This window comes from Acipenser ruthenus, chromosome 14 (assembly GCF_902713425.1).
Source record: "Acipenser ruthenus chromosome 14, fAciRut3.2 maternal haplotype, whole genome shotgun sequence".
Lineage (NCBI taxonomy): Eukaryota > Metazoa > Chordata > Actinopteri > Acipenseriformes > Acipenseridae > Acipenser > Acipenser ruthenus.
Genome location: NC_081202.1, coordinates 17,256,768 through 17,273,602, shown reverse-complemented (window position 1 = coordinate 17,273,602; position 16,835 = coordinate 17,256,768). Strand labels below are relative to the sequence as shown.

The 16,835-nt window shown below is 35.3% G+C and overlaps 1 protein-coding gene across 21 annotated transcripts in view; it reads right to left on the bottom strand.

Moving 5' to 3' along the window:
- Positions 1-4,523: 4,523 nt before the first annotated feature.
- celf2 (cugbp, Elav-like family member 2) overlaps positions 4,524-16,835 on the bottom strand; it is a 174,245-nt gene continuing 161,933 nt past the window's right edge. For 12 of the 21 annotated variants that reach the window (XM_034033470.3, XM_034033466.3, XM_058985967.1 and 9 more), the window contains 6 exons: positions 15,034-15,162; positions 14,018-14,044; positions 13,297-13,494; positions 11,074-11,217; positions 10,077-10,248; positions 4,524-8,677 (listed from right to left, as the gene is read on the bottom strand). In XM_034033470.3, coding sequence (XP_033889361.1) covers positions 10,121-10,248; positions 11,074-11,217; positions 13,297-13,494; positions 14,018-14,044; positions 15,034-15,162 — 626 coding nt within the window. In that variant the 3' untranslated portion in view covers positions 4,524-8,677; positions 10,077-10,120. The remainder of the gene's footprint in view (positions 8,678-10,076; positions 10,249-11,073; positions 11,218-13,296; positions 13,495-14,017; positions 14,045-15,033; positions 15,163-16,835) is intronic. The other 9 variants (XM_034033471.3, XM_058985970.1, XM_058985976.1 and 6 more) reach the window with 3 other exon arrangements.

Genomic DNA, 16,835 nt, shown 5'->3' with positions numbered 1-16,835 from the left:
GTTGTGTGAACACTGACTCCCATCTCAGACACAGAACTTTGCAGATCTCTCAAGGTCATTGTTGGCTTCATAGTGACATCCCGAACCAGTTTCCTGCTTGCCCGGCTGCTCAGTTTGGGAGGGTGACCTGATCTGGGTAGTATGATGCATCTTCCACTTCTTAATGACGTACTTCACTGTGCTCGGAGGGATAATCTGTGCCTTGGAAATTTTCTTGTGCCCTTCTCCTGCTCTGTGCCTCTCTACCACTTTATCCCTTGTTGCTTCTTGGTCTTCATGGTTGCTTTGTTGGATCACTATGTGAGTTGCAGCTTGAAAGTCTTTATATACCAGAGGGAAATTATCTACAAGTTAAACCACTTTGAGTACACATAGGCTGAAACCATTTCACTAAATGTTGCGACCTTTCAAACAAATCATTTGCACCTGAGCTGATTTAGGGCTGCAGTAGCAAAGAGGTTGAATACTTATGTAACTGAGATGAATCTGTTGTTCCCTTTAAATCTTACTTATTTATATTCTATATGAATTTTTTAAACTTTGTAAAGTCTAATTTGAAAGCGTCGTGGAGTACGCTTAGGTGCCAACAAAATGTGAAAACTTTGCTGCAAACCACTGTACCTTCTATTTTAAATGTAATCCTTTTAGCCTTAAAATCGCCAGGCTCTGCTTGCAGCAATGACCGTTCCTGCTGCATGTTAATGCCTTGCTAGTGGCAATGGGGTAATTTTATCAGCTGGTTTTGTTATTTCTCTTATTCACAGCTTTAAAGTGCCTTATTTTTCCTGCACTCAGCACTTCAATTGACTGACCAATTAACAGAGCAGCAAAAAAACAAATTTACCTGCAGTGCACTTCAACAGTTACACTTTTCCCGATTTGTCTGCAGAAAACATCCTGACATTCTCTTTCATCTATTTTTATAGTGGATCAGTTTGTGTCCTTTTTTGTATTCCTGTTTTGTTGTACAGTATAAGTTATGTTAGTGCTTAAAATCACTATATGGAACCTGTGCAACTTTTCAGTCAATGGTATTCCTATTGCTTTAATAACAGTGTCACTGGTACAACAAAGCACTTCTGAACTGACATCAGAAATGCACGGACTATAAATGACACCTACAGGAACACCTCAGAAATGTTCCAAAACTAAAAAGAAACTGCATTCTGTGGATGACATGATAAATCCATATACAAAAAAATGTCCCCTTAATCTATATACACTGAGTGTACAAAACATTAGGAACACCTTCCTAATATTGAGTTGCACCCCCTTTTGCCCTCAGAACAGCCTCAATTCGTCGGGGCATGGACTCTACAAGGTATCGAAAGCGTTCCACAGGGATGCTGGCCCATGTTGACTCCAATGCTTCCCACAGGGATGCACCTGATTGGCAATGATGTTCAGATATCCTGTGGCATTCAAACGTTGCTCCACTTTTATCAAGGGGCCCAATGTGTGACATGAAAACACACCCCACACCATCACCACCAGCCTGCAATGTTGACACGCGGCATGATGGATACATGTACTCATGTGTTTCTTGTGTTTTGCTGAAAGAAGTGGAACTCTGTTAGGTCGTCGGATGCCATACCCCATTCGTGTCAAGGTGCGATGAGTTGTGCATTCTTTTATGGGTCTTTCGGCACCAATGTTGTACTGGACTGTCAGTTGACTAACTGTAGCCCGTCTGTTGCTCTGCACAATTCGTGTCAGCCTCCTTTGGCCTCTTTCATCAATGAGCCGTTTTCGACCACTGGCCTGCCATTGGCTGGATGTCCTTTGGGTGGTGGACCATCCTTGATACACACGGGAAACTGTTGAGCATGAAAAACCCAGCAGCGTTGCAGTTCTTGACACACTCAAACCGGAGCGCCTGGCACCTACTCTCATACCCCGTTCAAAGGCACTTAAATCTTTTGTCTTGCCCATTTACCCTCTGAATGGCACACATACACAATCCATGTCTCAATTGCGTCAAGGCTTAAAAATCCTTCTTTAACCTGTCTCCCCTTCATCTACACTCATTGAAGTGGATTTAACAGGTTACATCAATAAGGGATCATAGCTTTCACCTGGATTCACCTCGTCAGTCTATTTCATGGAAAAAGCAGGTGTTCCTAATGTTTTGTACAGTCAGTGTATTGTATGCACCAGTACGTTTCTTGGTTTAACCCAATAATTTAATTGCTGAAGAAATATGACTCAGGAATGACAGGATCTTGGTAGAAGAATGTCATAATGCAATGTGTGGGAAGTATTGAACTGTGAAGATACTGAAAAGTGGACCTAACAAACAAACCTTTACCAAACATACAGTACTGTCTATGATTTTACTCTCAACCCACTGCACAAATGACCATTGTGCATACATTTCTTTAAATGTATGAAGCTGAAGCTTTCTCTGAACATATTAAATCCTCTAGCACACTGTGGTTGCAAACCACCATCAAAAGACCAGAGTTTCATACACTGGCAGATCTGAATTCTCTGGGGTTTCCCCCCAGGCATTATGTATAGGACCACTTAACAGTTGAAAGGTTTGCTGAACATTTAGGGCAGCAGTTTTAAGATCTCAGTGGTTTAGACCATTAAAATTGATCCCAGTATGTGTTACATCCACAGCTCAATTGTTATTTTTCATTTAATATGATTATTGTCTAGTCATGTAAATATTAGAATTTGTATCCAGGCGAACGTAAAATTGAGCATTACCCGATCAGGAGACTCATTCACAAAAAAACTAAAAAGTTGTGCCTAGCTTCTGTTGAATGTGTTTTTTTTTTGTTGGGGGGGGGGTTTCAAAGTTTGGGTGTCAGTTTCTGGGACAAAGAAAATGGGTACGTAACGAAGATTTACTGTATCAAGGGAAATACACTGTATTGAGTCTGGTCTTTGTAACCCCTGTTCAGGCTTTGAATAATAGACCATTTGTTGTCTTAATAAAGCATAGTGGATAGCAGCCAACATTCCAGACAGACAGCTATGCATCTCTTAAGAGAGCTATGTTTAGAGACAGGAAATAGATCTTTAAGCAAAATCTTATCCTGCTGCAAGCCAACTAATGGTTTTAATTAGCGATCAGGTATTTCATCATTGAAGAGAAGTATTGGTAGTACACAATTAATCAATATCTCACAAGTAGTACTGAAATCTTTTGTCTGATTTGAAAATCAAAAGCCAGTCTTGTATGAAATGTTAATTAAAAATATATATGCAACTTCTCCAATATTCCACTTACCTGTGCTTTTCTGCAATTACATCGTACCCTGGTGAACCAAAAAAAAAAAAAAAGCAACATTTATATGCTTCCTTTGGCTTTGCCTAGTAATAATAATAAAAAAAAAAGAAAACTCTACTTCTTAGGATAAAAACATTGTGTCACCAACTGCAGCAGCGATTATTTGTGGGCTTGGGCCTGGGAGGGAAATGAACATTTGGAATACAGAAAATGTAAAGTCAGCAGGCAGATCTGGCAGACTTAAAACTTTACATTTTTTGAATCGCAGATGATGAAACAAATACAAATGCTGATACTTTCAAACTAATGATGAATCAGATTAAAGTATGCCTCAAATTAGTTTGGGATCTTGCCATCAGTTTTGCAATATATGTGTGGTATTACATGTGAAAAAGATTTTACTAAAAGAAAATAACTAATCTTTTTTGTCCCCAACCAGACAAAACTATAACACCTAAGGGTAGTTTCCACAAGATTAAACATGCTAGATATAATCAGATTGTGTTGTGTACAAGATGAAGGCTTTCTTTTTATTCAAGTTTCCCACTTGCCTCCCTTTTGAAGATTTTTTTTCCCCCCAGCAACAATTGAGAAGTGTTTGAGGCAGACACTGGCTAGAGTAAAAGCATTTTTTTTTTTTTTTTTTTTTTAAACTGACGACATGTTTCTCTGATATACTGAAAATGTAAGAGAAAACAAAACATAGCAAAAGTAGTGATCTACAACAGAGATGAAGAACAGAAGCATTTGGTAGATCAGCAGTACAGTCGATTCCTGATAAGTGAATAACCAGATAGCCATAATGATATATTCACTTATCAGGAACGATTCCCCATTTACAGTTTTTGTTTGTTTTAAACCAAAAACTTTGCACACAATCCAGTCAGAGTGCAGCCACAGAAAGTGGATGAAAGCTCATGGCCCCAAACTGTTATTTTTTTTTTTAACCATAAATGGTTAAGACATTGGAAAATGCATGTACTTAATTTAAATAATATTATATAATAATCCACAGGTCGTTTTATATATATATATATATATATATATATATATATATATATATATATATATATATATATATATATATATATTGATGTAGATACATAGATTAAATTATTTTTGTTTTGTTAAGACTTTTTAGGTTATTCACAAAAGATGGAATCGACTGTAACTTATATACACAACAGATAAGAGAAACAGAAGACATGGAACATCAAGGTGTGTAGATGCGTTACAACATCAGACAACCACCAACAATACAACACGCAGAGAGAGAGACAAGTATTAGGAAAAATGGTTTAATATTGGAGACAGAAGCAAAAACTGCATCACACAATAACATACGTTACAAAAATAAGTTGGACTGTTCCAACTACACGGTTATGTTCACAATGAAGACAGGAGAATCAGAAAAAACGTTGATCTAAAACAGCTAAAAGCAAACCCTAATTATTATTATTTATTTTTTTTGCTGTTAAACTAATACATTTATCCACTGAAGGTGACTAAATACGTCTAACCCTATCTTATCATGTAACTGCACAACATATAATTAAAGTGAAACTTACCGCTTTGTTTTAGACAAACTTCTATTACTATGTATTAGCAAAAAAGAAAAAAAAGAAAAAGAAAAACAAGCCAAAGTTCTTCCAAAAAAATTCTTTAAAACAAAGCCCAACTTTCTTCATACCAACCAGAAATCAAACTCGGAAATCAGTCACAATCTGGCCCACAAGAGTAAGCCACAGAAATGTCCAATATTTTTTTTCCTTTAATCTCCAGTATAAAAAGTTCCACTGGTACAAAATGCATAAGTACAATCAGTTGTAGAAATAGGAAAGCCCACTTGTTTTGACTCAAATTCCATCAAACAAGAGAATCCAATGTATTATTAACAACAGAAAGCACACTCAAACGTTGTTACATATTCCACTGAAATGCATTAACTTTGGCTTTTCTCAAGACAATACTTAAAACTATTTAATTCTTATAATCCTAAACAAAATGACATTAATCTACTGACAACAGCTCTTACAGCACAGAAAAACACAAATACATTTTTTTCCATTTGACATTCGCCAAAAAATGCAATGAAAATACTGTTTTTGTTGTTAAATAGCACTTAAGATAATTAACAAAACAGTGACATGATTTAAAAGTACAACAAGCCAGGAAACTTTAACCCCTAAGGTGAGAAAGCTCAATGCTACTCCTTTGAGGACTGTACGTGTATTGTGCTTTTAAATATTAAAACATACTATATGTTTTCTCATCCTCTGAAAATATTGATTGAGATTTAGTGGTTGTAGTTCACAAATCAATGGCCTTTACTGACTCTCATTAGAAATATCATAACGATGAGGTCACATGTTTTGTGCTTGCTGATGTAAAATATCCACCAGTGGATACCAGTTCAAGTTGGGAGAAACTGACATGGGAGTTCCAATCAGTAATACTCTCAATTTTCAAAGCGTTTTGCAGAGAAAATAATAGTGTGTTTTGTGCTAAACAGAATTTGTTCATTTGAGGAAGCAGATCTGCAATACACTCAACAGTAAATACTCAAGAACGATCATGTTCACCTGCTGGACTGCTCATGCATCGAACGGGACAAAATAAAAAGTGAAAGATCCAAAAACAATAGTACCATGTTTGATCGTTCTTTTAATACAAATTCATCTTACTTTGTTACTGTAAACGTTGCTGAACGAGCGCAAAAACAATCCTCAAAGGAGAAGATGACCTAATAGTTTTAGCAAAACTCGTGTGTAAAAGCGAGGGATACTACAGCAAGTCTTTACATTAGAAGGTAGATTTCAGCATGTTAATTACAACAGTAGGATTCACTGACAAACATTTTCAGTCCCTGCTCATTTTGTCATTTCATAAGGGCACTTAAACCAAGGTCTGGGGTCATAATATTGGCAGTTCAGGAACCTATCACAATAATAATAATAATAATAATAATAATAATATATATATATATATATATATATATATATGGCACTTTTTCAGAAAGATGAATATCATACATTTTTATATATACAGTATGTTCTATTTTTTGTTTGTTTTGCTTGGGTTTACTTATCAAGAAAAACCAAAATAATCTTCTAGACTTGGTTTATGTGCCCATATTTAGATCAACTGTCACTATGCTTTACCCGATTTATAATTGAAAGTGGATCAACTGTATACTTTGCCATACTAAAATAAAATTAAACAAGCTAAAAATGCAAATAAAATAAAATACAATAAATAAAAGAACCGCTGAAAGAGTTTCATTGTAAGAATTTTTGGTAGTTAAACCTTAAATTGTAACAAATATAATTTGAGTATTTCTATAAAAATTTAGATGCTATCTTGTAATTAAATTGTGCTTAAGATGTACGAAGGTTGGCTTGGATTGTGTTAATGCTCTTTATCTGCTTCGTCAGAAATGTATCGCACCATTGTCAGCATTTAGAAAAGTCAAACAGCATTCACCTTTTAAATAAACATCTGTACTCTGCTGAAAGACATTCTAAATGTCTTAATGGGTTTTAATTGAGCCAAAAAGATTAATTCTGAACTGTGAACATCGTTCCTTGACTTACAATTTTCATAAATACTGAATATGTCCCTGAAGAACATAAGCAGATACTAATGTCTAACTCACATCCTGGACAACAGCAGAGGTAATTAAGTTAAAGTAAGGCTCAGTGTCAAATTAATATGGTTGCATTTCAAAGGCTTACCCCAACACTTTTGTTTGACTTAAAAAGGCAGAATACAAGATATTAGACCACAAACAAAGCAGCACATGTAGCTCATGTAAACACATAAGCAACAACAAAAAAAGGTGTTTTAAAGAAAAGGGTGGAAACTTCTTAGCTTTGACTTTGGTCCTCTGTCCCTCTGTTGGCTGGTGATTAAACATATGAAACTCCTACAGCAGAGTGTCAACACAAATAGCAAGGGTTGTTTTAGCAAAGATTTTGAGAAGAACAGAAAGGAGGCTTTAGAGATTCTCACCTTTAGGTTTTTTTTCATACATTATATTACAAGAAAGTAGATTGTGAGGTTTGCTTTCACAGCACTACTGTGTGATGTTCAAAAAAGCAAAACATGGGCACTTTTACATCTTACATAAAAGCAAAAAGAGAAATAGGAAACATTAACAATTTCAGGCAACAAGACCACAGAATAGCAAGTTAACAAACTTTTTTTTTAAACCTATATATTTTCTTAAATACGAGGGATTCATACAAAACACGTAAGTAATAAAATACCCATGTTATCAAATAACTTTTTCACAAGAAACACACTGAAGCTCTATGCAGGAAGTACCTTTGGAATTTGGCACTAAATTCCACTGATTTAAGTTTTCTTTAAAAAGAAAAAAATCACATTTTGCTGAACAATAAAACACATTTATATTGTTTTCCCACAATAGAAATAAAAAATGACATCAATGCTTCACAAGCTTACACACTTTTTTCAGGAATTTATTTGCCACAAGAAATTTAGCAAATACGACTCTTGCTTAAAATTAAAATAAAAATAAAAAAAGGCTTCTATTGTTCAAGTAAACCGATTTTTAATCTCGTCTTTAAAAACATGAAACACTTAGACCTTAAGACTCGTGATGATACCACAACTTAATCCACAAGAAGCACCAACGTTAACACGGTTTACAGTTACTTTTTTCTCTATGCATTTAAACAGTATAAAATATAGGTAAATTTCATGTGCATTTAACCATGGATTGTCTAACTGTGAATCAGTTCAGCAAAAGGTGACACAAGTAGGTAGCATTTTCCCCAAAACAGGGCAAATCTTTTTTCCTTAAACTATTCTAGAAAAAAGTGGTTCTATATATAGTTTTAATGAGAAAGTGAGCCACTTAAAATGGCCTTATCAAAAAACTTTACACTGCCTGAAAAATGTAAAAACTATTACAGAGCTTTAAGAGAGATTCTATATTTATCAGACAGTTTTTTCAAACTGCGCGGAAGTAGTCTGTTTAACTTAGAAACTGCCATTCCTTGCTCCTGGACACATATTGCTATTGGTACCAGCAACCAGGCAGAATGCCAATCCCTGTATAATACTTTCAAGTTTGCTTTAATGAAAGAAGAAAGAAAACAAAAACAAACAAACAAAAAAAAAACATTTTGCAACAGGTTTTTTTTTCTACTACTGTTAATTTCTTTCCTAAAGTTTCAGTCTTGTATGAATGCAGCTATGCTTTCACATTAACTTCCCAATATTCATAGCTAGATGAGGTCACATGCAAATTCAAAGGACAAACTAGGTCAAAGGTCAGTAGGAGGACCAAGTTATGATGTGAGGTCAGAAAGACATCAGAAACAATGACGGGACGATGACACTTTTTTGTTTTTTTGGACGCCACAGGGACATGCTAGGCAAACGATGAACTAACAGGCATGAAGATGTCTAGGGGGAAAAAAACAAGGAAGAGTAAAAGTTACACAGAGTCTATGCAGCAGAAACAAAATCACTTTCATGGGTACAGGAAAACAATGCAAATCTCACGTTATTAGAAGCTATGATTCATTTACATAATTTGCATTATATATATATATATATATATATATATATATATATATATATATATATATATATATATATACACACACACACACACACACACACACATATATATATATACTTTCTATAAAACACACACATTGAACACCCCAGAACAATCCATCAGTGTCTTGGACAAGTGATGGATTAATTTTGAGGAAAAAACAAGTGTTTTGTAAACAAATATAAAACATAAGGGAAAAGTCACAAAACTGAATATAACTAATAGTGGAGAGAACAAACAAAGCCACCACATAAGTAACAAACAACAAGAAGCATGATTACTGCAGATCTGGGGCTCAGCAGTGAAGGGGGGAGGGGAATAAGTCCAGTCTTGGCACAGATTTGTTATATTCTATAAGACTACTTCACATGGTACAAGCTAGTAAAATGAGAACTGCTCTTTAGGTATCCAATAAATTAATAGGCAATAAATAAATTCATTTTTTTTCTGAGGCAGTAAAAATTTTTGTATAAAAATAGAACTGCTTTTTTTACAAATAAAATTTACAGGCCTGTGGCTCTTTATTCTGAATTTATCTTTCAAGAAACATCACATATTTTCTTTGTTTTCCCATAACTCTTTAGCTTTAGATACAGGTTTCAGAATGTGTTTGTGTTCCACACAATGCACCATTTCAACAAAGACCAGTGTGATCTGACCCAGTAACATCAAGTCTAACTAATTTATGAAATAAAAATATTCTTAAAATAATCACTGGAAAGACATTTCAGAACAACATGCTAGTGCTTGTTAGCATCAATTACAGAATAGGCCACCACAAAATTACCCATAATCATCTGGTGCCATTAGAATATATTGATTGGGTCCATAAAGCACCCTGATTCCCTTTATAGGGCGTACGTGGCACCAGCAATTGAGTTAAATTGCACATAATTTTTTTCTTCCAGAAATTCTTAAAAGACATCAGGTTTTAGGTTAATGGATTGAAACTTTTTTCAAAACAAAAATAAACAAACACAAATAAATAAATCAATAAATCAATAAATACCCTTGTCTACACAATTTAACAGCTACTGTTAGGAAAAGGTACTCAGTGCAATCTGAGAAATATGAGAAATGGTGGGAATGGAAGCGTTTATGTAAAACAATATATTATAATAAAAAATACCCCCCCCCCCCCCCCCCAAAAAAAAAAAAAAATCTCTCTTGGTGAATGTTGGTGGCAATATGTTCCTCCTCAGTCTCCTTTACTGAGACATGCCTGGCTCTTTGGGGACTTACCCTAGCAAAGCTAACATAAGAGCAGTAAACTTTTAGTGCTAAGATCAGTATGGTTTGCTGTCATTCTTGGAGCGCTTAAGCTGAACCTTCAAGCGTTTCATGCCGATCTGGAAGCCGTTCATCGCCTGAATGGCGGCCTGTGCAGAGACTGGATTGTCGTAGCTAACAAAACCTACAGAGAGCCCCGAAGAGCAAAGAAAATGACAGAGACAATTACAAAAATGCAACACCCCATCTAGTCTATTCAAATCATGACTACACTAAACAACAATTAAAAAGGTATATTATATTGCATAAGTTGGCATAGCAATTGTTTTTAGATCAGTGGTGCTGGATGTACACAAACAAAAGTAAAAATGTCTACTCTTTCAATTCCTTTATATACAGTATGTAAAGTTAGTTATTGCTGAAAGAGTTAAAGTCATCATTGTAACACAAATAATGACATGTTAATAATAGCATTTTAGTGCGTGTGTCTGTGGATTGTGTGAGGGCAATTTATTTACACATGTATTACCGTCCCAAGTTAAATTGTCCATTGCGCAGTAGCTCAGAGTCAGCTTGAAGCAGGCAGCATTGCACAGTGGAGTTAATTTTAAAAAAGGGGTGGAGACAAGTTTAGTAATACGTTCATGCACTGGTTCGAAGTAAAGCATTAAATTATACTTATTTGAGTCACTTTCACACATAAAGATTGACTGCCTTCGGACAGCAATTAAACCAAATGGTAAATTACTAGCACTTACTATATTCATGTATAGTGAATTTTGGAGGTTGTATCAAACTACAAATGTAGTAACAATGTATACATTTATCAACCGTGATTAGATCACAAACATAGGGAAAACATGAGCTGACATGGCCAGCATAGCTAATTCCAGAGACTACACCCCCTCTACAGAAAGCGTAGTAGTCAGGTCACGGACAATTGAAGTTGGGCCAGTAATATATTTATTTGTTCAATATTACATTCCATAGTACTACTTTCATTACATACCAAAGCACTTGCTCAGATTGGTCTGTTTGTCAATGAAGACTTTAGCAGAGACAACATTTCCAAAAGGCATGAACATCTGCAGGATGTCCTGGTCTCCAAACTCCTGGGGAAGGTGGTAAATGAACAGGTTACCACCTTCTGGCCCTGTTGAAGATGAAGAAACAGAACACATATTTATAATTAGATTTGTATTTGTTGATTGCAGACAATGCCCCCCTGATAGATGAGGTCATTACAAACATGCATTTCCTCTGTCACTTCATATTAATATATAAAGAAGAAAGTTTGTCTGTCTGTTCCTTTATGCATTTGGACCCCGCAGGAGCCAGTGCAACCAAACTTTGCATGGCCTTCTCTTTCATCCAGGGGAAGGTCGAGGGCTATGTACTTTATTTAGTAACCCCATTGCTGGATCACTACAGTAGCCATGTATCGCAAATTAAAGAAACTCACAAAGCCAAAAAAATAAAAAATAAAAATAACACATTTTAAAAAATTAAAAAACGGCAAAAAACAAAAAAAAAATGAAGTTAAATAAGGGAAAGGGGTCCGAGCGCATTGTGCGACACCCAAGATCGGTAACTTATAGGAAACAACAAGGCTACCGTTCACCAATTTGTCATGCATGAAATATTGAATTTCCCCGGGCAACGTCGAGTACTTCCGCTAGTCTACTATATTACACACAACACAGGGCCTGAGCAATTGAATTGATGATCCTTCCACATTGTGTTATATTGATACACAATGCTGCAATCTTGTATAAGTCAATTCAGCAGTGGCTGTTATTTGGGGATGACCAAAAAATATTATGCTTCAAGATGGAAATACTGTAAAGCCATAAATATTTGCTACTGAAATATTTGGCGTATCACACCCATAAAACCCATTTTGCTCCAGAAATGTTGGCGACCTGATGCAATATACAAAGTATGTATTGTTAGTGGAATTTGATATTTCGTGCTAAAAATGTTTGCGTTTTTTTTCCCCATACATGAAAAACACATTATAATAGGCTCACAAATATTGATGGCTTTCCAGTAGTCTATTTTACAATGACAGGAATGTGATCAGCACAGGCATATAATAGCATGATATTCATCAGAACTAATACAACATCTTTATAAATCAAGAACATTTTGTAAACTACATGATTCCAAGTGTGCTGATCGGAAGACATGTTTATTTTCATAGTAACAACTCTTCAAAATGTAGAACTTTATATAGGAATATTATATAAATATATATATATATATATATATATATATATATATATATATATATACACACACACACACACACACACACACACATACATACATACATACACACACACACACCGTATTTGCTCGAGTAATAAGGATAAGGGCGTCTGCTAAGAAATAATAAAAAAGTCGACCTCATGTAAAAGTTGACCCCCCCACCATTGTGAGGGTGAGATTCGGGTATAATTTTTTTTTTCTCCTAAATATATGTATTGGATATCCTGAAGGCGTTTGAGCAGCAGATTTGCAAAAATAACAATTTTATAAGAATTTCTACCTAGAACCGCCAGAGTGCATTACAATACAGTACATGTTTTTGTTTTTTTTGTATAGCCTACAGTAGTATTATTTTAGTATACAAGCCCCACCCCCACTTCCTTTCTAGCTCACACAGAAGTATGTATTTCAATGGAATGTAGGGGGTGGTGTGGTCTGGCTGTAATTCAATGAAACTGCATCTGTGTTTTACGTGACAGCTCCTGGATGTAAACAAGCCTGGGATTAATTTTTTTTATATATAGACAATGTCACGGAATTGTGTTTGCCAAATCTTGAGATGCTTGTGTTTTGATTTGAGAGAAATTAGAAGCATTTGCTCGGGCAACAAGGGCAACAAAGAGTAGCCCACAATGGAGGTGCTGCTGTTTCCCACAGAAGCACTATGCTGCAGGGTCACGCAATAGAAAAGGTAACATTATTATTATTATTATTATTATTATTATTATTATTATTATTATTATTATTATTATTATTATTATGCCCCTCCACAGCGTTCATGCTACCGCCGGTCATCGCAATCAGTAAATATAGGCTTTTACTATAAATTACAGATCGGGTCATATGTTTGCTCGTGTATTAGTCGACCCCCCCAATTTCAGGATTGTGTTTTGGGTTTAAATTTCTTGACTTATACTCAAGCAAATATGGTATATAAAATATAGATGCCAGGAGCACTCACCCTCTTTCTGGCTGCCTGCTGCACTCTGTTGCTGGAGCAGACTCTGACTGTACAAGGTTGGAAGTGCTGCTGCAGCGTACTGCTGAATTCCTGAGTATGCCTGGCTCAGAGCATCCATGGTGCCTGCCGTCCCATTTGTCAACCCTGTTGCACCAAGTCCTCCGTTAAGGGCTGCCATACCTGAGAGCATTTGAGCAACTTTACATAAAACCCAACAATAGAGAAAGAAAATTGCACTTATTCATTAGTGCTTTTTAAAATAAGTTGACACTCTCACACAGAACAGAAAGGCTATGGAGAGCTTGGACAGCCATGCAACTCAGCACCAGATTTTACTGAAAACAAAACGGTTAATGTCACTGCTTAAAAGCCTTTCAGATGGCAAGAAAACATTGAATTCTCAAAGACTGAAGCTGTTACTTGAGGGCCCATAAAGGAGCACAAAATACATATAAATATTGCAATGCTTGACAATTGTTTAAAATCTTCTACTACAGGATTTATATTTTTTATATTAATGAAACTATAGTTTTGTTTTTTTTTGTAATTCTTTGAAGAGTTGATTTGCTTTCTTATATAGAGGTTAAGACAATTATATTAACACTATCACTAAGAAACATTCTGAAAGCCTGCAAGAATATTAAACAATTTTGATACACTTGCTGACTATTCGTTTTTGAGATCAGGTGTGTATATAGAGGGGGAAAAAAATAACATGTACCTAGATGGGTGGAGAAACTGTTGGGCACTGAAATAAAAAATATAGAATTTAAACAATTATATTTCAGAAATATGTTTACTAGCAAACGACAAAGCTGAATCTCCTTGAGTTAGGGATTGTGACATGGGCCACTTATATAAAACCCAATGTCAACTATTTAAAAAACAAAATGTAACCTCAAGTAACAACGACCTCAAAGCCTACAGATCAATACACCAACATATAGATAGCTCTGGCTTTGACAAGCAAACATGCTTTTTAGTGAAGAAAAAACATGCACATATGAAACACAGACTGCACTAGAAACACTAGCAAGGCAACATTTTAAACACATGATTTTGCAGTGAATTACTAATTTTGCATTAGTAATAACAGACTGTAATACAACAAACAGGTTAACAGTGTGGTCCTGAGCAAATTATAACTGTCACCATTTTCTGGTAAGCCAGTCTCTGCTATCATGGCTAATACTAGAAGCTAGTTTCGGAGACCCTGGTTAGTGTTAATCTTCAACTACCTTAGTTTCTCTCAATAATATATACCTATTGACTGGCCTTCAGTTACAGTGCCAAATCAGACTGAGGCTTGACTAACTTTTACATGAAGAAGTACATTCTCATGGTATTTCCCACTACATATATGTGTTCTGCATGTTAAGTTCAGACAGACTTCTGTTTACTCCATTAGTAATTAACAGAGTGCATTACACCTCTAAGTTTAAACATACTTTAATATTATTCTTGGCACTGTTAGCACTTCCTCACTATACAATGACCCAGATAAAATCTGCGCAATATGCAATAGCCCCGATTGACCTTATTCTGTTGCTGTTACAACCTAGTAAGGTCATTTTCACTATTCCACTGCATAAAATGTTTTATTTGACACAATAATCATTTTGAATTTGTAAGGAAAAGGGATCATGGTAAATAAATATAACACACACTTATTTTTTATTAGGGGTTTTAACCAGATAAGTCAAAAAACAAAATCCTTTCCTCCAAGTCAATACTTACTGTTAACGGTGCCTGCTAGTGCATTTATATTATTCAATCCCACAGTAGCTCCAGCCAGTCCCTGTAGAGTTCCCAGGGACGCGAGGGAGTTCATGGCAGCACTGGCACTGGAGTTTGGTGTACCAGAGACTGCACAGGAGAGAGAGAGACAGGGCACAGGGGAGGGTTTTGGAAATGAAACTGGGGAAAAGCAATTCTCATCTCAGCATTAGAGCTAAATTCACTTTCCCTTTAATAATGGGACTTTCCATCTGGTGGTTGAATTGATCGAACAAGGTATAACATACATACAACATCTAATCCGTATTATATAAATGCACATTACTGTATTAATACTTGTACTGTGATTCTTGAAATGTATTTTTGTTTACGACTGTAAGTCGCCCTGGATAAGGGCGTCTGCTAAGAAAGAAAGAAAGAAAGAAAGAAAGAAAGAAAGAAAAGAAAAATAATAATAATAATAATAATAATAATAATAATAATAATAATAATAATAATAATAATAATAATACATAGGCCACCGCAATTTACAACCAGAGTAGTAGAACCCTCATACCAAATGCTCATGCATAACTAAATTAAAACCAGACTAGTTACCCAGAAATATAATACAAAAAGCAAAGTGTACACAGAACACAGTAACTTCCTGTAACAATTGTTCAGACAAAGTGTCTTCAAATTCCGGACAAGTGTGCCTTACAGTGAAGATCATCAGATAATCTGTTCCAGATAATCTGGAGATTACTGACAGCAAATCGGAAACAACAAAATATAAAAGCATTTTTGGCACTGTACCTACAAAAACAATTATTGTGACATGCAAGCCGGCCACTGTTTTTCTGTAATTATTACAATTTATAATTTGACAAAACCAAACACAAACCAAGGTGTTTTTTTTTGTGTTTGTTTTTTTACTTAGAAGTCCCCATAGACATGGTTGCCAATATAACAATGCATTAAGAATAATCAAAATTACAGGCAAATGCACACCATTCTTAGCACACCAACAGTCACATCATCATGAGTTTGTTATAACAGAGTAGTGAAAGTAATTCATCTAACTCAAAGTCATGTAAAAAATTAAGACACTGGGAGGATATTAGCTGTTTTATAAGATGGCTGTCAACACTGACAAGATCTATAAGCTAGATCTGTGAGCTTGTGAATGCATTAGAAATATTGATGAAAGGAATGCTTCAACACAACCTACAGTGGGAATGTGTCATTACCAAGAGAGGACTTTCATTTCGGACACATTCTATCTAAAAGCATTACCAGATGATCTAGATTTAAATATTGTAACTAAAGTAATGATTTAAGACTTTCTGTTTTACAAAACTATACAACAATTCCATCCACAGAACACCTAAACAATGATATATGATCCCAGAAAAGCGCATCAAAGTACTAGTTTCATTCTGACAGATAAATACAAGGGGAGATGGGAGGCTGACAGACAGGTTCATTTTCTTATTTATTTAGGCAGAGAAGATTAAATGCCTCAATTGAAGTTAACAGAAAGCAAACACAACCACTGTCATGAACTACTTACTGCATAATCAAAGCAAAGTACAATATTCTACATAATAAAAAGAAACTGATGAAATAATTCAAGTGAATAGTACAGCCCAGTTTCTAAGCAGCAAGCAAGCAAGCAATCAAGTCCTAAAATTTTGCTTCCCAGCAATCACACCAAAATCTGGTTCAATAGCGATTCTATTTAACTTAAATTTTCCTGAGAGTGTTTCTGTCTCCAGCATGTCTAACAGGGCTAAGGTACAACCTCACAATTTAACAGATTT